This window comes from Dermacentor andersoni, chromosome 2 (genome assembly GCF_023375885.2).
Source record: "Dermacentor andersoni chromosome 2, qqDerAnde1_hic_scaffold, whole genome shotgun sequence".
Classification (NCBI taxonomy): Eukaryota; Metazoa; Arthropoda; class Arachnida; order Ixodida; family Ixodidae; genus Dermacentor; species Dermacentor andersoni.
The window spans coordinates 85411678-85431882 of record NC_092815.1 but is presented as its reverse complement, the minus strand read 5'-3'; the positions used below and the strand labels follow the sequence as shown (position 1 = coordinate 85431882).

The 20205-nt window shown below is 53.1% G+C and overlaps 2 protein-coding genes across 3 annotated transcripts in view; both read right to left on the bottom strand.

Moving 5' to 3' along the window:
* LOC140216084 (uncharacterized) overlaps window positions 1-12242 on the bottom strand; it is a 34932-nt gene extending 22690 nt beyond the window's left edge. Inside the window, exon 1 of the mRNA XM_072286377.1 lies at window positions 10833-12242. Coding sequence (XP_072142478.1) covers window positions 10833-12229 — 1397 coding nt within the window. The 5' untranslated portion in view covers window positions 12230-12242. The remainder of the gene's footprint in view (window positions 1-10832) is intronic.
* Window positions 1-17006, bottom strand: part of LOC126541708 (uncharacterized) — a 66287-nt gene extending 49281 nt beyond the window's left edge. For both annotated transcript variants that reach the window (XM_072286460.1, XM_072286461.1), the window contains exon 1: window positions 16883-17006. In XM_072286460.1, the coding sequence (XP_072142561.1) occupies window positions 16883-16991 (109 nt within the window). In that variant the 5' untranslated portion in view covers window positions 16992-17006. The remainder of the gene's footprint in view (window positions 1-16882) is intronic.
* Window positions 17007-20205: the final 3199 nt, after the last annotated feature.

The window sequence follows — 20205 nt, the reverse complement described above, 5'->3', positions numbered from 1 at the left end:
AAAGGAAACGACGAAGGCGGCCAAGGTTCATTGCGTTACCTCGCTCAGCGTGCGTGTATAAAGAAGCTTCTTCGCCGGGATGCTAATCAGCCGCGTACTTTCACGCCAGCGCGGCGTTTCTCTCTGTCGCCGTTGTTATCTAGAGCACGCCAATAGACCTCTAGTGGAATCTAATTTTGAGCGCACCAGCGAACTGTTTATCACAGCATTCGCCTCATGAAGCCATGGACCGTGCAGAGATGCGCCATTCTCCGCGCTTCTGTGCCTCCACCGGAACTGTTCCCTGCTGTCTCCCCCCCCCCCCTCCTACTCCCATTTTCCCTTTCTTTCCCCTGTAGTACTGTCGTTGTCATGTGTCGAGGAGGGCCAATTTAGTTCGAACATCCAATCACCGCAAGCCACACCACACGTGTGCGGTCGTGCGAGGAATTGGTCGTATCGAACACTTGCGCACAAACTTCAGTTTACACTGTGTACGGTTTACACTGGGTACACAGTGTAAATCGAAGTTTGAGCACAAGTGTTGGATCGGTGCAATTTTTCGCGGAACCGCACGCGCGCGGTGCGGCTTGCGGCAACGGGCGGCTCGAACGTAGACAATCCCTAAAAGCGCTGCAAAGTGGGTGATCAAGATGTTTCACGCAGAGTGCCTTCAAGAAAGCAATGCGTTATTGATATTAAGTCACATTAGGCTGCATTCGAACCGCAGAGGTGTATAATAACCGAGATAGTTGTGATACCATTTTGGTGACCCACTCAGGTTGGCCATTTGCGCATAACATTTGGATTGGTGTAGGAAGGTTTAAACAGACACTAAAAAGCAACTCAAAGTCAACCTAGGCTGGTAGAGCATACTGTCATTTGGCGGAACCGCGTCGATTTACTGCACGAAGAACACGAAAGGCGATATCGAATTTCGTGCTATAGTGGCGGCGAACTTTAACGAGGTTAGGTAAACGTGACGCCGCATATTTCAGTGCATTTTCTTCTTTTTTTCGTATTTGGGCTATATTGGCGCAGGAAAAGTTCTCAAAACTATATAGCTGTAGGTTGAGTTCCTGAATCCTTTACAGTTTCAGTGCAGTTCCGCTTCAAATTGAAAAAAAATCTACCTTTATCTGAGTACATTGTGTCAAAATCTTCGACACCATCGCAATTTGTCGCGGATATTTTAGGGTGACATCGCCACCCACTTTTCTTTCATAGCGTGTTTTATGGCCTACTATGCAAGCCCTCCCTCACGGCAAGAGTGGCCGTTCTACTATTTTAGAAGCGCAATTAACTAACACAGCTTAACATTCTCTTTTAGTGTCCATGTAGACAGGTTTTGTTGGTTTGTCGCATTAAGCGTACGTACCAACAGTCGTCAAGGAATGCAAAAGCGACGATCCGAACGCACTGAATTCGAAATTAGCATTGCATTCGGTGTAGTCGCTGTGCATGGAAAATATTCGCACCCAGCTACTGGGATACAGAATCGCGTACGCTACTCGTATATTTAAGGCGAAAGCCTTAGATCTCTTATGTTTCAAGGTCGCGTTCTGAGGTACAGAAAATCGGAGCGCTCGTACCGCTGCTCCCGCGTTCGTCGTCGTCTCTTTACACATCGCTGCCACATCGATGCCGCTAATCACGCCAAAAAGGCACAGTTAATTAATAGAGAGCCAATTAAGGCACTCGTACCTCGCATTTAGGGGGAGAAAACAGGTAATAAGATGTAATAACGCATTCGAATGAGAATGTCAAGTAATTTAATGGACGTCTCTTGGGCCCGAAGGCTTTCGCCTTCAACCTCTTTGGCGTTTGCTAAAATGACAGTCAATTTTTTTTTTTTTTTTTTTGTATTTGGATCACGTTGGCTCATTAAAGGTTCCCGAAACTAGCCACGTCCATGCAATCCTTCGCTCCTTTAGAACACAATCTGGTCCATTTTTACCGATAGATAACTATCTATACGACTCAGCAGACGCCGTCAAAATACATGACGTCACCGCGAGCTTCTGCGGTTATTTCGACACGGCGTCTCTCGCCCCTCTCGCCCCTTCGCCCCCCCCTCGCCCTGTGTTTGGTTACTGCCTCTTTTCTGGCTTACCAAGAGTCTTCTCGTTGTAAGAGAGTAGTTCTTGATATTGCAGAAGGCTAGCTTACTAATACAGGCGAAATAATTTTTCTCCCTTTAGTGTCCCTTTAAACCACAATTTTCTGGCAAACGGCCATAAATTGCTTCGTCCGTTGAGTAGGCACGCCCGTATTAATATGATCCCGCTCGATAATTCGTGAGAAACATTAACTGTACTATAGGATTCGTGAGAACCATACACGCGCAGGGGATTCAATGCGGTTCAGTTCAGTCTGGGTTTCATTCCAACATTAAAATGTTCGGGAGCTCTAGCAAGAACGACTGACGAAGTCCGAGGCACCAGCGACGCACCTATCGTAGTACTAAACGTAGCAAAGTTAGAGCATTTCATGCTCGACAAGACGCAGGCGAGACACGACAATGATTTAGACAATCTCAGTTGTGTAGGCTTCCGCAGAAACGAATACACGTGAAAAACAGTTATTAAAGAAACAAGAATACTCCTCAGCCTTGCAAACAGCTTACGTAGGAAGGCTTTGCAGAAGTGGTGGGAAAGTCTTCCGTTCAGGGTCTCGCTCCTTCACGCTGGAAAACAAGACTTTTCTGCATACCACGGAAATATCCCCCGCGGCCGCCGCGTTTGGGCCGCCGCAATCGGTCCCGCGTTGTTTGGCATAGAAAAAAAAAAAAAAAAGAGCACGAGTGCGTCGTTGCAGCATCCCCGTTTTCACGTCCCACGCGTGCACTACATCACGAGCGACGACCGATCGGGACACGGTTTGGGACACGACGTTCCTTCGACAGCGTGTCGAGCTGCCGATGCGACCACGTATCACTACTACGCAGCGGTCTCGGGACCTGGTAAATCTACAAGCAACTACGTGGCGTTACTGCATGCCGGAAATATCAACGGCCGCCTCTGGCGCGGTGATTGTGCTGTTGTACGCATTGATGGGCATGCTTGAAAGCGTGGGCCAATTTTGAAAGAGAAAAAATATCAGCGGACTTCATCGGTTCCTCTTTATCTGAACTCATTTCGCTGTCTCTCACAGTACATAAACATCGTCATCTTCTCAAAAACACCTTCTTTAATAATAATTTTAATATTAGAGTTTTACGTGCCAAAATCACTTTCTGATTATGAGGCACGCCGTAGTGGAGGACTCCGGAAATTTCGACCACCTGAGGTTCTTTACCGTGCACCTAAATCTAAGTACACGGGTGTTTTCGCATTTCGCCTCCATCGAAATGCGGCCGCCGTGGCCGGGATTCGATACCTTCTTTGCGATGCGCACAACGTTGTCCTCATCTGCTGTACAGCATCGCCTGTTGTGCGGGCTTCGAAATGCAGGCACACACGCCGTCACCTTCAGAGTCTGCGCGGAAGAACAGGTCCGCACACGTTATCAAGCGGCAAGCTGCGCGAAATCTGCTGTTTATGTTGGCGGTGTAAATACAGTTCAAGAACCATGCCGTCGGAGTGATTATATTTACATGTCGTGAATTAATAGAGCGAATTCATGTAGTTGAATAGGGTGCATGGTAGCAAACCCTTAAGGGCGCAGGGCTTTGCCCGAGACGTCATTCCAAGGAATTCGTCCCATCTGCTGTTGGAGTAGCTTACAAAATACATCATTGTCATGCTATAAAGTGTACATCGCCCCCCGTGCGTCTTTAAAAGGAACTTCGCACTTGCCTATTGCTTCACGTGTATAACAGCTGCGACTGCACGCTAAAGTTTAGCAGGTGCAGCAGGTGAACGTTACCGGACGTGCGAAACAAGGCAGCTCCCACACCGTACGGAGACGCGTCACATTCAAGTTTAAGTTTCTTCGAAGGGTCGAAATGAACTAGAACCTTGGCTGTTTTAAGGCCTTGCTTGGCAAGATCAAACGCGAGCTCTTGCGGCTGTTTCCATTGCCAACGTGCGTTCCTTTCAAGCAGTTGATACAATGGGCCAAGTGTGGTTGACATGTTCGGCAGAAACCTCGCGTAAAAAGTAATCATACCCAAAAATGAACGTAGCTCGCTGACATTACAGGGGCTCGGTGCCTTCATGATAGCGTCAAGGTGTTTCTCGGTCGGATGAAGCCCATCACGATCGATCCGATGGCCAAGATAAGTTACTGCAGGGCTGCGCAAGTTGCATTTATCGAACCTTAGCTTGACACCGCGCTCTCGGAAGCGCTCTAAGACGTTTTTAAGCCTTTCGCCGCCGTCACTCGCTTTTTCGGAAATGAGCACATCGTCAAGATAAGCCTGTGCTCCTGGAAGGCCAGCCAATACCTCATCCATTTTTCTTTGGAATATCGCGGGCGCAGAGGCTATACCGAAAGGAAGTCGACTGTAGCAAAATAGGCCTTTTGGCGTATTAATGACGCAAAATTTCTTCGCGTTATCGTCTAGCGTGTGGTGTCTTAGGGTCTCACAGGAGTACCGACCACCGCGGGTTCGAGCTTAGCGAGCCACAGGGCCGCGTCAGCCGTCAGCCTCTAGCGCCGCTGCGCGCGAGCTCAGGCCACGAGGGGCTACCGAGCGACGCACGCAAGAACACAGTATTGCCCTAAATTGACGGAAACCGTTTATTGTCTCCAACGGCACCCAACACTGCACGAGCGCCCAGTCCCGGGACGGCGGGGAACCAAAGGGGTCCCGCACCAAGGGCGAAAATACAGTTAGGGGCGCCTGTAGCACGTCGCTGCGAGAGCACAGGCTCAAGCTGGGACGCGCCGCTAGGAAAAGTCCCGGCGGCTATGCTACTTGCTCTCGCGATAACCGATGGGCCAACTCGCGAGAGCTCGGGCAATCTCCTTCGGCTTGGGCCTCCGATGAGTGCGGCTCGGCGTGGTACGACCTCGCGCGAGCACTAGGCACCCGTTCTTCGGCTTAGCGTCGGGATAGGAACAACACGAGGTACGCGCTCCCCGCACGGGCAAAGGCACCGTGCGTGAGCTCAGTCCTAGTCACAAAGGTGTCGGTGGACGAGAGGAAGCATGTACGTACCGGGTGCTGTCCCAAGGAGCAAGAGAGTCGCTACCGTCACGGCAGTAGCCACCAGGGGCCGCTCCGTGACGTCACTAGCTCCGCCCTCACCGCGAACCAGCGCAAGTGGAGCGCCACCGCCAAAACTGGTTCGGAGCAAGGACGACGTGGCAAAAAGGATTGCAGACATGGGTGAAATGCGCCCGCGCAATGGCGCGTCGAATTCCCCAAATCCCCACATCCTCCTCTCCTTAATTGCCCCCCTACCAGTCTGGCGAAGAAGCTGGTAGGGGCTAATGCACCAAAGACAACTGAGCCTTTCATGCACTAGCTAATTGCTACCTCAGCCCAGCAAGCACTATGCGTACAAAAAAAACATACATACAATGATAATGGAAAAATAATAAATAAAAGCTCATACACTCTAAAATACAAGAAAATGACGCCGCGAAGGGGGGAAGAAATATTCACAAAAGAGTCTGCTGCTAGCGCGGGGCAATGTCCAGGGGTGCGAAGAGGACGCGGCGCGTATAGTTCTGTGGCTAGGGCGGTGGCCGAAGTCGCGGGAGCTGCGAGCGTAGGCTTCATTGCAGGCCACGTTAACGCAGGAACGGGCTCACCGTTGTTCCGTCGAAGTTGCCGGCGAGCCCGATGAGTGCCGCTTTTGTGGTGGTGGTGGTCCCGAACTCCAGGTGGACGGGGCAGGACACTGCCAGGTGAGCTGGCCACGCCGCCGTATGCAGGATGGATGAGCAGCCACGGCGGCGGTTGCAGGGCGTTCGCACGGCGTCGGCGACTGCAGAGAGCCGAGCTCCTGGCGTGATGTCATAGGGTCCCGTCCACCATCGGTATCCGCGGCGATCCGATGGAGTTAGTGCGGCAACGAGCCACGGCCTCCACGCACGCACGCCCGCACACACACACGCACACACACACGCACGTTCTCCTCGTGGTACCGCGCATCACTCCTCAACGTCCGCCATGCCGCCCGTTGTTCACAACACGCCGCGCCGATCCAGGGTCGAAGCTTCCCTCTCCCCCGCACCAACGAGGCAACGTGACCATTGTCACCCCTCGCGCTGCACGACACGCCAATTACACACGACACGACATGACCCCCTTCTTGGCAAAAGAAAAAAAAAGGTAAAAAAAAGCGAAAACGAGAAGAGAGAAAAAAAACACAGAAGAAAACAAGTTACAAGTTACAAAAAAATGGACTATACAACTGTACACTTAAAACATTAACACAATAATTACACTCAGCACGCGTACCCAAAAATAAAAATAAAAATAAAATGCACAATGCTACAACACACTGCTAACAACATTAGCAGAAAGCTGGGCTGGGGCCAGCTTCTTTTCGTGCACTGGCCGCAAAGAAGCTAACCCACTGAGGCTAAGCAATATTACTGAGGGCCTTCGGTGGCGGAAAGAGTCCGCCGTCAGGCGCGATATCACACAGGTGACCGTTTTCTCAGGTTGTACCGGTGCGTGGTCCGAATGCGGTCCTTCGCGCCGGGTGTGCCCTGTTGCTTGTGCGTGGTGCCACTGGGCACCGGCGCGAGCTCGTCGGACCGCGACGCAAAGGCTTTCAGGTCGGCGATATGGGCACGGCTGAGTTTTCCCGAAGGGGAATCCTTCAGCAAGTACGCGAGCGGAGACCAAACTTTCTCTACTCGGTACGGACCAAGCCACTTAGGAGCGAGCGAGGCTGAGAACCCCTTGCTCGCGTCGCTAAGAGCGTGGTTGCGCTTCAGGACCAAATCACCTACCTTAAATGAAAGATGGCGATGCTTCCGGTCGTACTGAGCCTTCTGCTGGGCCCTGGCCGAAGTCAAACTCTGCCTTGCTCTACAGAGAGCCCGACAAAGCCTGTCCCGAAGTGCTGAAGCGTACGCAGAACAGTCTGCCGGCGCCTCCTCATCCCCGAGCTGACATTGAATGACACTGGTCACCGGATTTGCCAGCTCCCTTCCAAAATTGAGGAAAGCGGGAGAGAAACCAGTCGAGCGATTCTCGGCGGTTCGGATTGCGAACGCGAGCTCACTCAAGTGGTCTGCCCAATCCTTTTGACTCACGGCAAAGGCCGCCAACATTGGTTTGAGGGTTCTATTGACCCTCTCCGTCAAATTGGACTGGGGATGGTAGGGCGACGTGGTGCAGTGATTAATTCCCAGGGAACGGCACGTAGCACCAAACACCCGAGCAGTGAAATAGGACGCGTTGTCCGTAATTAGTCTTTTCGGAAAGCCGAACCGACAAAAAACTTCCTGTAGCCTCTCCAGCACCGCTCGCGCGGTCACCCTTCGAAGCGGAAACAACTCCACCCACTTCGAAAAATGATCGACGACTACCATCAGGTGTGTGAACCCCTGCTTACTCCTGGGGAAAGGCCCCATAAGATCGCAGGTGGCCACTTGCCACGGACGCTCACTGTCAATTGGTTTCATCAACCCGGGCGGCTTGCCACCCCTTGATTTCACCGTTTGACAGACATGGCAGGAACGGCAATAGCGAAAAATGTCACGCTTTATGCCAGGCCAGGTCACAGTTTGGCTTAGTTTCGCAAAAACTTTGGAGCCACTCAAATGACCGGCCAAGGGTTCGTCATGAGATGATCGCAACAGTGCGCTTCTCAGACTCTTGGGGATAACCACCTTAAACGGGTCCACAGCCTCGTCATCGGTGGCTATGTATTTCAGCAGGAGCCCATCGTGATCCAGCAAATATGAATCCGCGGGGGACCCAGCGACACACGCTGGTTCCGGTCCCCCTGCGCCCGCCGCACTACCAGCAGCGTCTCGGCGCTCCGTCTCCCTGAGACCGTCGCTCACTCCGCGACAAAACGGATCAATTTGCTGGGCCTTCAGTAGCTCTTGCCTGCTGAATGCGATTCCAATTCTCCCAAAGGGGAGTCTGGTCTCGTCCCCACTCAGGACTGCAGCCAACGGCGGCGTGGGTTCGCTTTCGAGAAGCTCCCCCACTCGCTCGTTTTGCGGCGCGCTGCTTGCCTGGAGAGCGGAATGACAGGTTTGCCCGCTTGCGGACTCGCCTCTCACTGCGCTCGTTTCGCCTCCGACGCTTGCTGGCGCAAAGGCACCGGCAGTGGCTGTAACACCTGGAGGAATGCTCTTGGTGTACAATGGGGCACGGGATAGCGCATCAGCTACCACGTTGGTGCTCCCCTTTCGATACTGCACTGAAAAGTCATAATGCTGTATCAGGAGAGCCCAGCGCGCCAGCCGGCCCGCAGGCTCACGGAGCCGCATCAGCCAACTGAGCGCACTGTGGTCCGTCTGCACTACGAATTTCGTCAATCCTTCAGTAGCTCTTGCCTGCTGAATGCGATTCCAATTCTCCCAAAGGGGAGTCTGGTCTCGTCCCCACTCAGGACTGCAGCCAACGGCGGCGTGGGTTCGCTTTCGAGAAGCTCCCCCACTCGCTCGTTTTGCGGCGCGCTGCTTGCCTGGAGAGCGGAATGACAGGTTTGCCCGCTTGCGGACTCGCCTCTCACTGCGCTCGTTTCGCCTCCGACGCTTGCTGGCGCAAAGGCACCGGCAGTGGCTGTAACACCTGGAGGAATGCTCTTGGTGTACAATGGGGCACGGGATAGCGCGTCAGCTACCACGTTGGTGCTCCCCTTTCGATACTGCACTGAAAAGTCATAATGCTGTATCAGGAGAGCCCAGCGCGCCAGCCGGCCCGCAGGCTCACGGAGCCGCATCAGCCAACTGAGCGCACTGTGGTCCGTCTGCACTACGAATTTCGTCCCATCAAGGTAAACATCGAACTTACGTAGTGCAAACACGATAGCGAGGCACTCCTTCTCGGTCACGGAATAATTCCTCTCAGCCGGAATCAAGGAGCGGCTGGCAAAGGCCAACGGCTGCAACACACCATCGTATTCCTGTAGGAGGACTGCTCCTAAACCCAGATCGCTCGCGTCGGTCTGGACAACGAACGGTCTGGTCAGGTCGGGGAGTCTGAGCTGCGCTGTCTCCGCAATGGCGCTAGACAGTTGGCGAAAGGCCTGCTGCTGCTCAGGTCCCCACTGCCACGCGGCCGACTTACCCAAGAGCTTGCTCAAGGGTGCCTGCACTCGGGCACAGGACGGAATGAATGACCGGTAAAAGTTGGCCATTCCCAAAAAGCGGCGAAGGCCACGTACGTCCTTGGGCGCGGGGAAATCGAGGATTGCCCGAAGTTTCTCCCGGTCCGGCTCAATGGAGCCTCCGCCCAGCGTAAAACCCAGTAACTGAAATCGGGTTTGCGCTAGTTGGGCTTTCGCAGGATTCAAAGTCATCCCGGCGGCCCTCACCCTCTCGAGCACATCGGCAACATGGGCCAAGTGTTCTTCGAAGGTTCGTGAATAAATCACGATGTCGTCGAGGTAGCACATGCAGTATGACCACTTTGCTTCCCCGAGGACGCGGTCCATGAGTCTCTGAAAGGTCGCAGGACCGTTGCATAGACCAAAGGGCATACGAGTAAACTCAAATAACCCTCTGTGGGACGTGAACGCGGTCTTGCACCGGTCACGCTGATCCATCCGGACCTGTAGGTAACCTTTGGAGGCATCCAGCGTAGTAAAGTACCTCGCACTGCCCAGGGTTCCTACGATGGAGTTAATCGTGGGGAGCGGATAGGCATCCTTACGAGTCACTCCGTTCAGACGGCGGTAGTCTACGCACAGGCGATGACTGCCATCTTTCTTAGGCACCAACACAATTGGAGACGCCCAGGCGCTGTACGAGCGGCGGATAATGTCGGCCGATAGCATCTCGTCCAGCAAGCCATCGATCACCTGCCTCTTGGCCAGGCTGACGGGCCGGGGGTTACACTTCAAAGGAAGCGCGTCTCCAGTTTCGATCGCGTGGCTCGCCAAATCGGTACAGCCAGGTTGATCGGTGAAGAGCTCTTCGTGCTGGCATAACAGTGCCGACAAGCGAGCCTTCTGTGTATCATCCAAATGAACCGCACAGGCGGCCAGAGGATGTGGTGCCTCTTCGTGCCGTGTCGCTCGATCCCTATGGGGACTTTGAGTCGACAAGCGCAGAGCGCAGGGGCCTGCCCCCGAATTCTGCGCGCGACGCGGTTCGTGCCGTGCCTCTCCTTCCCAAAGGGGAATCTTAGCAGGCGAGCGCACAGCTAGAGGGCTTGCCCCCGAACTTGGCGCGCGGCACGTTTCCGACGCCCCATCTGCACAGGCAAGATCGGACGCCGGCGGGCTGATGAACGGCTTTAGCAACGTAAACGGTCCGTCGCGATAGCCGCCATTCGCAATGTCCACAACGATTCCGGTTTTAAGGAGAAAGTCCCTTCCGAGAATCACCGGAACACTGAGCCCGGGGAGATGAACGAAACGCGTGCGTCTCATTCGCTCTCCCCACCTGACAGTCAGCCTTGCGGCGCCCGCCGAATGGGCCACGCCTTTCGCAAGATTGAATGTCGTTCGGCAATCCCGCAAGCGCACTGAGTGCTTCTGCAAGTGGGATAACACCTGTTCGCCGAACAACGAAGCGCTTGCGCCCGTGTCCAGCAGCGCAGGAAATTCGCGGCCGACAATGGTCACCGGAATAAAGGGCGCGTGCGCCCCAGCAACACAACCTGCTCGGTACGCCGAGGGGACAAGCAAGGTTTCGGTCACTCGTGCCTTCACGAGCGACCCGCGCTCCCGTTTCCCGACCTCGCAGGAGGCCTGGGCGCGGTGCAGTCCCTTGCTATATGCCCTCGTTGTTGGCAGCGAAAACAGCGCACTCCGCCGCGGTACCTTTCCTGAGGCGGAGCGGCCTCAGCTCCCTGCCGGGGTCGACTCGCTGCATGACCAAAGGGCCTGTTGTCACGAGCGTCCGCATCTGCGATGCGTTGGGTCGAAGTGCGTCCCTGCGCATGCATTTCGGGCGGTGGTGCAGCACAGGCTGCCCGCCTCCCGTACGCGTAGGGATCTAGAGCGCGTGCGCTCAGCTCCCATGCACACCCGCTTGTAGCCGCAAAGGCAGCTTGGCCGGGTTGTTGCCGTTGGGGGAGGGGCACAGGCCCTCCCCACGCGCAGCGTGGCTCAAGGGCCTCGCTGGCGGGCGGCGGTGGGCGATAGGCTCGCGCGGCGAGAATGTCGCCTTGAATACGCTTTGCCTCGGCGGCCAATTCTTCTAAATCTCGGAAGCGGCCGCCGCGCAGGTACGCCGAAAAGGTCGGGTGTGCCTGCCTGATCACCCGTTCGACGCGTTCCTCGTTCGAAGCTTTGGGCTCAGCGACTAAGAACAGGTCTTGCATCGCGCGTACGTACTCCTGAAGCGACTCGTCAGGGGCTTGTGTACGTAGCTCAAGCTCTCGCCGCATCCTACTCTGGTAGTCAGCGGGTAGGAATTCGCGCAGGAATGCCACGCGGAACTCCTCGAGGGTTGTTGCACGGTATCCGGAAAGCCGGTACCACCTAGCCGCCGTGTCAGTAAGTGCTACGGGAACGACGCGTTCCAGCACCTCCTGATCCTCCAAACGATTTGCCATCTGGTAGCGTACCAGGGAGTCACAATAATCCCTGGCACTGAGCAGGTCACCGTATCCGCTGTAAGTCGGGACTGCCAACCGTACAGCGGGGTGCGCGCATTTCGGTACAGCCGAAAGCGCCTTAACTGCCCCCGAGAGTGACTGAATCATTTCGGCGGCGTTTTGCAACAGCGTCTGTGCGCCTGCTCCAAAGGGAACCGTTGGCGCGTTAGCGGCGTGGCCGAGCAAGGGTGAACAGTCGTCCAGCTCGATTAGCGGCGCGGTTTCCACAGGGATACCGGCCGCGGCGCCGCCAGCCCCAGAGCAAAACCGGCTCCTAGCGGGGTGCGCCTGCTGTCGTTCACAGCCGCCACTTGAGGCAGCTATACGTGAATTGCTTAAGCCGCTTGCAGCCAGCGTCGACAAAACAGGTGCGCGCTCGAAGGTTGCGCCACTGGGCACAACCGAATGCACTCCAAAGGGAGACGAGTGAGCGAAATTCGTGGCTGCAGCATTGTAATCCCCACAGGGGGCCGTGGCAGACCACTGGTTTTGGCTGCTCATTTGAGGAGCAGCCAGCGGGCAAACGTCGGAGAGGGCTAAGGCCCCGTTTCCGTGCTGCGCTCCGTAAACTCCACAGGGAGCCGATCGAGAGCGCTGCGACATCGCACTGCCTTGCATTCCGAAGGGAATCGTGGCAGACGAATGTGCTGGTGTGCACTGTTCGGCGAGGGCTCTGGCCCCGTTCCCAAACAACGCTACTGCTCCAATGGGAGCTGGTACGTAGCGCCTCGTGTTGTCGTCCCCACAGGGGGCTGCGACAGGTGAGGGTGCATAAGTTCGCTGCTCAAGGGGAGCACTGGCCCCGTTATAGAGCAACGCGGCGTCTGCTCGCGGTAACAAAGGGCAAAAGTCACCTAACAAATGACAAAGGTCACTAGGCCTAGCAGACATAACGCGGCGAGTACAATATGCAAAGGCGTACTGACTCGGCTAAGCACAGACAAAAGCTTAATGAGCCTTTGAATCCGCGTTGGGCGCCAGTGTGGGGTCTTAGGGTCTCACAGGAGTACCGACCACCGCGGGTTCGAGCTTAGCGAGCCACAGGGCCGCGTCAGCCGTCAGCCTCTAGCGCCGCTGCGCGCGAGCTCAGGCCACGAGGGGCTACCGAGCGACGCACGCAAGAACACAGTATTGCCCTAAATTGACGGAAACCGTTTATTGTCTCCAACGGCACCCAACACTGCACGAGCGCCCAGTCCCGGGACGGCGGGGAACCAAAGGGGTCCCGCACCAAGGGCGAAAATACAGTTAGGGGCGCCTGTAGCACGTCGCTGCGAGAGCACAGGCTCAAGCTGGGACGCGCCGCTAGGAAAAGTCCCGGCGGCTATGCTACTTGCTCTCGCGATAACCGATGGGCCAACTCGCGAGAGCTCGGGCAATCTCCTTCGGCTTGGGCCTCCGATGAGTGCGGCTCGGCGTGGTACGACCTCGCGCGAGCACTAGGCACCCGTTCTTCGGCTTAGCTCCCCGCACGGGCAAAGGCACCGTGCGTGAGCTCAGTCCTAGTCACAAAGGTGTCGGTGGACGAGAGGAAGCATGTACGTACCGGGTGCTGTCCCAAGGAGCAAGAGAGTCGCTACCGTCACGGCAGTAGCCACCAGGGGCCGCTCCGTGACGTCACTAGCTCCGCCCTCACCGCGAACCAGCGCAAGTGGAGCGCCACCGCCAAAACTGGTTCGGAGCAAGGACGACGTGGCAAAAAGGATTGCAGACATGGGTGAAATGCGCCCGCGCAATGGCGCGTCGAATTCCCCAAATCCCCACAAGCGCCACTTGATTGTATGCATCCCGTAGATCCAGACTGCTGAAATAGTCCCCATCGTGTAATCGGGCAAACATATCCTCAATGATTGGCAATGGGTATTGCTCAGTTGCACACGCTGGATTTACTGTGGCCTTGAAATCGCCGCAGATTCTTACTGCGCCGTCTTTCTTAAGCACTACGACTATGGGCGTTGCCCATTCAGAGTGTGCCACCGGCGACAGCTAGCACGCCCAGAGAAACTAAACGGTCTAGTTCGAGTGACACTCGCTCTCGTAGCGCGTATGGAATGGGTCTGGCCCTGCAGAACTTGGGTACGGCGCCTTCCTTCATGTGCAGGCTGGCTGGAGGACCCTTGATTAGCCCCAGTTCCTCGGAGAACACGTGATTGTAGTAATTGAATATGCTGTTCACGCTGGATTCGCTCGATTCATTTGTTGCCGCTGAGTTCTCTACAAAACTAACCACTGGAGCACCTGCGCTGTTCAGCCGCTGGATTAAATCGCGACCGCAGAGGCTTGGTCCCGCACAGTCCAAGACTGTCAGCGCACACTCCGCTGTCACCCCTTTTCAGTATACGCAGACGACATGTGTCTCTGGACTTCGGCAGTCACACGTCCTCAGATACGTGCACGGCTTCAGAGAGCGGCTACTTTGACAGCGAGCTACTTGTGTGAACAAGGTCTCAGCATATCGCCAGAAAAATGCGCCCTAGTGGCGTTTACTCGCAAACCAATGACGCCTTATGTCATCTCAATCAACGGGCGGACCATTTCCTATGTCAGAACCTACAGATTTCTAGGCGTAATTATCGACCGAGACCTCTGTTGGAGCCCGCACGTGGCTTACATGAAACGACGCCTAACAGCAACCTCCCAGTTGTTTAAATACCTGACAGGAAAGACGTGGGGGATGTCAGTAGACGCAATGCTGAGACTCTACAGAGCTCTCTTTCTCGGTTTTTTAAGATACAGTCTACCTGTACTGAACAACACCTGCAAGACAAATATTCGTGTTCTGCAAGCAGCGCAAGCTCAAGCACTCAGAGTTTGTCTTGGTTTGCCGAGATGCACGTCAACTGAGGCAACTATTGCGATTGCTCGGGACCATCCAATGCAGACTCACATCACGGTGGAAACCCTGAGAACGCATATCAGACATTTGGCACGGGCCCCCTATCACCACCTTGCAACACTACCTTCAGACAGGCACCAAGCATCATTCTCAAAAACTATTGTCAAGTACAACGACAAACTTCCCTCGGGCTTCACCGCTGCATCTAAACCATCGATGCCCCCTTGGTGCCTTGTCAGCCCCACAGTCCATCTCAACGTGCCAGGAATCGGGAAAAAGTCTGAGCTGTCGTCGCCTGTGCTGAAACAACTGTCTCTGCTTCTTCTGCACGAGAGGTACGCAGACAGTGCACATATTTATACTGACGGTTCCACAAACATCCAGTGTTCGTCCGGTGCTGCAGTCGTCCCAGAAAGAGGTATTACCATCAGCTTTAGGACTGACCACCCAACGACATCTACATCTGCGGAACTAGCTGCTCTTCGAGCTGCACTTTGTTTTGTCAATCGGGAACCACCTCGACAATGGTCAATTTTCAGCGACTCAAAGGCAGCCCTACAATCTGTACTATCAGCTCTGCGTCGCGGGCCATCTGAACAGCTCGTATTCGATATTAGATGCCTACTTCATACATCACATGAGAAAGGACATCACGTGACGTTTCAGTGGCTGCCAAGTCACTGCGGCGTCATCGGAAATGAAGACGCCGATAAAGCCGCTCGGACAGCTCTTGAAGACACACAGGAAGAGGCCATACCACTTTCACGTTCCGACGCAGCCAGCAGACTTCAAGTGCTTGCACAGGAGATCACGCTCTCTCTATGGTGCACACCAAGCAGCCAGACCAACCGCAGCGATCATCAACACGACCTGCCCTCCTTGATGCATCTCTGTATGCCAACCGGACTCCGCCGAAGTGAGGCCACCCTGCTTTATCGCTTATGGCTAGGGGTGGCCTTCACGAAATCTTACTCGTTTCGCATTGGAATGGCCGACAACGCTCTCTGCAATGCCTGTCTTTGCGAGGAGACGCTGGAACACATTCTGTGCGACTGTCCTGAATATAATGTTCAGAGACAGTCCATGGCGTCCGTTCTAGCGCACCTTGACAGTAGACCATTGTCAGTTGCAACCATTTTCACATATCGCCGACTGAAGACATCGCAGCTGAAGGCGACGAAGGGACTACTTCGATTTATGAAGGATACGGGCTTGGACAAGCGACTGTGACAGTGATGTCACGTACCACACAAGAGTGACAGACTGTAACCAACGATGTGTGTGCCGTGTTATGTGCCCTCTATCTCTTCTCCCCATCTTTCATCCCCCCCATCCCCCTCCCATGTGTAGGGTAGCAAACCGGTTAGGCAAAACTGGTTAACCTCCCTGCCTTCCTTCTCCACTTTTTCCTTCCTTCCTTCCTTTAGGAAAAACCTGGCGCGCAAGCTCCCCAAGTACTGGAAGGCGTCCTGTGTAGCAGGATAAATTGAGACTGGACGGTTTCAGTTTTGGCCATTGCTCACGGTGCTTATAATATAGTTCACGCGGGATGACACAAACGGGCGACCCGGTATCGATTTCCATGCTCAGCTGCACACCGCACCAAGCAAACGTTCGGCGGATCGGCGGTTCCAGACAGCTTTTTCGTTGGGATACCAAAGTCCAAATGAAGGCGGCTTCGGGTTCCTCGTCAGCTGAGGTTTCTGTCCCCAAGAGGGTGTTAGTTTGGGCCGTCCTTGCAGTGCCTTGTTCTCGAGCCCCGCGACTTCGACATTTCCTTGCAAGGTGGCCACGTCGTCCACAGCGGTAACAGCGAGCGTTAGACCAGGGGCAACATGCGTCATTATGTTTTGTACTACCGCACCTTGCGCATTCTTGACGTGCGGCAGTCCTCTCATCCACCAGAGTTTCTTTCTGATACCCCTGTACTTTTAACACGGGTGTCGTTGCCGGTCCGATCATCTCTTTTACATCACTATCCGCAGCCTCAGCTGCAAGGGTCATCGCTTCAGCGTCTTGTAGCGTTAATTCCCGCTTTGCCAGTAGCTGCTTGTGCAATGCACCTGACCGTATTCCACAAACAATGCGATCTTGAAGCATGCGATCCAAAGCACTGCCGAAATTGCAATTGTCAGCTATTCGGCGAATGTCTACCAGGAATTCATTAATAGGCTCGCCCTCCGCTTGACAACAACTGAAGAACTTGTAGCTTTCGGTGATTTCGTGTCTCTTGGGATTGTAGTGCTCACTCAAAACTTCGACGACTTCTTCATACGTCAATGCATTTGGCTTGCGCGGAGCCACCTTCCCTGCCAGCACTTGGATCGTATGCGTATTTAACGCAGCAACAAGCAATGCTCATTTCTTAGTCGAGTCTTCAATCGCATTCGCTTCAAAGTATGCTTCTACTTTAATAAGGTACGGCTTCCACTTACCTTTGCGTTCTTCGAAGTCGAGAAGTAGGTGAGCCATGATGGCCTTGGTTTCTCGGTTCTGTGTGGGTTCCGGTTCAGCGTCGACTTTCACTGCATGGGCGATGTCCATCCTCGTCGCCACTGTAGCATAGCCATGGCGTGCTCGCAATAACGCCAGACCAGTGAAGCATCAGCGTAGTCAGTAGAACAAAATGAACGTTTATTCAAAGGTGTAGAGCGTATTCATAAGTAGCCGAGTGGCAGGAAGTTAGGAAGCAGCACGTGTTAGTAGTGATAGTCCGAACTCTGAAGGATCGCCAGATGAGGCGATAAAAGGTGCGCGCACTTCGAAAACACGTGAAGTTGCAACACTATACCGGTCAAACGAGTGGAAATCATCGCACGCGCAACCCAACGTATTCCAGATAGGCCCTTTCTTTTCGCTCCGTCGATTATTCTAAGTAGAAAGAAAACAGCCTATCTCGGAAAATGTTGGGTTGCGCGTGCGATGATTTCCACTCGTTTGACTGGTATAGATACCACGCTTTTCTGAAATAAAATTCAGTTGATAGTTAGCGTACGCCCTGTCGTCTTTTTTGTCCGTATCAATCCAGCGCTATGACTTCAATTGATAAACTTGAGTGATACTGAATATGCTAAACAATTGATGAATCGTAAAGTGCGTGTACCGCCAGACTGTGTGCCACGTGGGATTTTGCTTGACTTCTTGCTGCGTTGTGGCTTTTTTTTTTTCTGGCATTATTGTTTTCCGGCACTTTTTTTTCGCTTCTGTATGCGTAGATAATCCGGGTAGATTCGAATAAGCTGTGAGACAGCCCTCGTGCGGTACGCTCTTTTCTTCGTTCTTCATCCTATAGCGAGGAGGGTTTTGTTTGTTACCATGGGTATACTCGTAGCTAATAATTAGATGGACCGTGCTTGGCCCGAAGATTCACAACGGGCCAAGTACCTCACCTCTGGGCATCACCTACGGTTGTAGGTGAAAGGGGTGGTTCATAATACCATTATTATGAACCACCCATTAATAACATTATTATTATATTGGTAAGCGCCTAGTGTGGGTGGCATAACTTTATAATTCATTACTGAGCAGTTTCGCTATACATAATATGAGCCGACAGTGCTTGCCATTCTTTAGGGTTTTCCCTGCCAATTCAAGGATCCGACTTTGACTGGCGCGTTTGGCATTACACAGTCAACGAAAGAGAAAGAGAGAACGTATGCAAGCTCTACAGGCGGTTTGCATAATATTTCTGCAATGCAACAGTGCAACGGCAAATGTCTGAATTGCTGCGCGGCTGAGAACCAACCTCTCGTCCATTTCTTTCAAAAGCTCGCCAAAGTTCTGTTGTGCCTCTATCAGTCACTGCTGCCGCAGTGGACTTGAGAATTCGTTTTTTTGATTCTTTGCTAGGTTGAGCGCTTGATTGTTATGCCTCTAGCGAGACTGCATGGTTACGGTGCAACTGGCAAAACGAAGGCCGTGTGCCGCATACGTGTTCCATGAGATGCTCGGTTCGCCGCGCTTGATGAGGTCAGTGTAGTCACTGCGTTTACGATGCGAAGCCACAGAAACACAACACGCGTGTCTGCGGCGGGTTGTCTGTTCCTGGTGTGTGGTCATCATCCGTGGCGTGTTGAACTCAGATCGATGAACCCCCACGTGACTGGAGTGTCGCGTCCTCTATGCAGGTCACCTTGTCATAACAGTTCAAGATTGGCACAACATTTTCGAGGACGTTCCACACGATAAGCTTAGAAGGAAGTTTGAGAACGAGGCAAAACTTTCTTTTTCACGTTCTTAAAAGCTTATTCTATAGATTTGACGCTGGCATACGGCACATGTACAAGTGGGGACAAGTTTCGAAAACTCCGAATATGCAGCTCGGCATGCACTTTTACGTTTACTCACCTGTGCTCGTTTTCGTAAATAAACTTGGTATTTCGAGCGCTGTGTCTCCGGCGTGTTTTTCATTAAATTACTTTTGTTTATGCGGCGCCATATTTATTTTATTGTTTGCGTTTATACTCAAAGTTGCGAAACTATTTGCAGACATTCACACATCGTTCGATCGCGCATTTGACGCCCAATCGGAGTTGTCAGCTATACACTCTAAAAACTACATGATGCTAGCAACACTTTTGTGCGGTTACTTGCGCTTGACCCGCATTTTCATTTTAACAAGCACGGGTGCAACAAGTACGCGCACGGTACTTGTGCGTGATCAGAGTGAACTTGCGTGCATTTAGGAAAATCGGGCATTATTGAAGAAAAAAAATCACGCGAAGAAAAGCAGTTATTCTGAAAGAAAGAAAGAACAGTAATGAAGAAGAACGAATGGTCAATTCCCTCACTCGTTCCCTTTATGTTCCTGCTTCTTATTCTTTTATTGAAATAAAAAATTGATACGAAGGAACACCTAATCACTGAAGAAAGGTAAACACGAAAAGTTCAAGATGAGAGAAGAAACGAATAAGCAAACGCTCGCGTGGCGTGCTTATCGCAGGCACTACAAAGACTGATGCGGGTTCTTTTCTGTCATACGGGAAAAGTAGAAACAAACACGTTCATAAGCGATTAACAGGATACAGTACACCAACAAAAAAAAACTCACAATGGCTATAAACAAGAGATAGATCATCGGTGTCGACCATCTCTCCTTCAGCTTTTCGGGTGTAGCTTAGACTCAGCTGCACGTAACTACGGCGAGAGGAGAGGGTGAAGATGGGAACGGCGCTCGACGGTAACGAGCCTGCAGCGTGCAGCCACGAAGAACGAAAGCGCGACTCCTATCACTCGTTAGCGCGGCTCGGCCGAGCGAGGGTGCATCGGTGGTGGCAACGCATATTTCGATTTCTCTCTTCTTGGCGCTTCATTGCACAGTGCACGTCTCCAGTGAGTGACTATGTTATGCTTGGCCTGCGGTGTACGACACTGGACGAATGTTTGTACCCCATTGGTAGTGCGTATCGAGCCGATGAGGCTCATCGCGCACTCCTTACATTTCTAGAACTAACTTCGGTTCACGCTTGTAGCTTATTTCTGTTCTCAAATGAGAAGATCTCAGAGACTGCTCCTTTAGTAGTGACCTACTCTGCGTGACCAGCACTGTGTGTGTCCTGCTTTATTCTTTCAGATTTTTCATCTTGCACTTTCTTTCTTCATTCCTCCTCTTCTTCCTATCTTCCATTTCTATGTTTCTGTCCCCTCGTTTCTGAAGGGTAGGCAGACCTTGTGCCCCTTTCAGTGGCAATTGCAAGCCTGCTCCTCGCTTTCCCTTCCTTGTCAAATGTATATAAGTCCTCGAATCAAATAATAATAA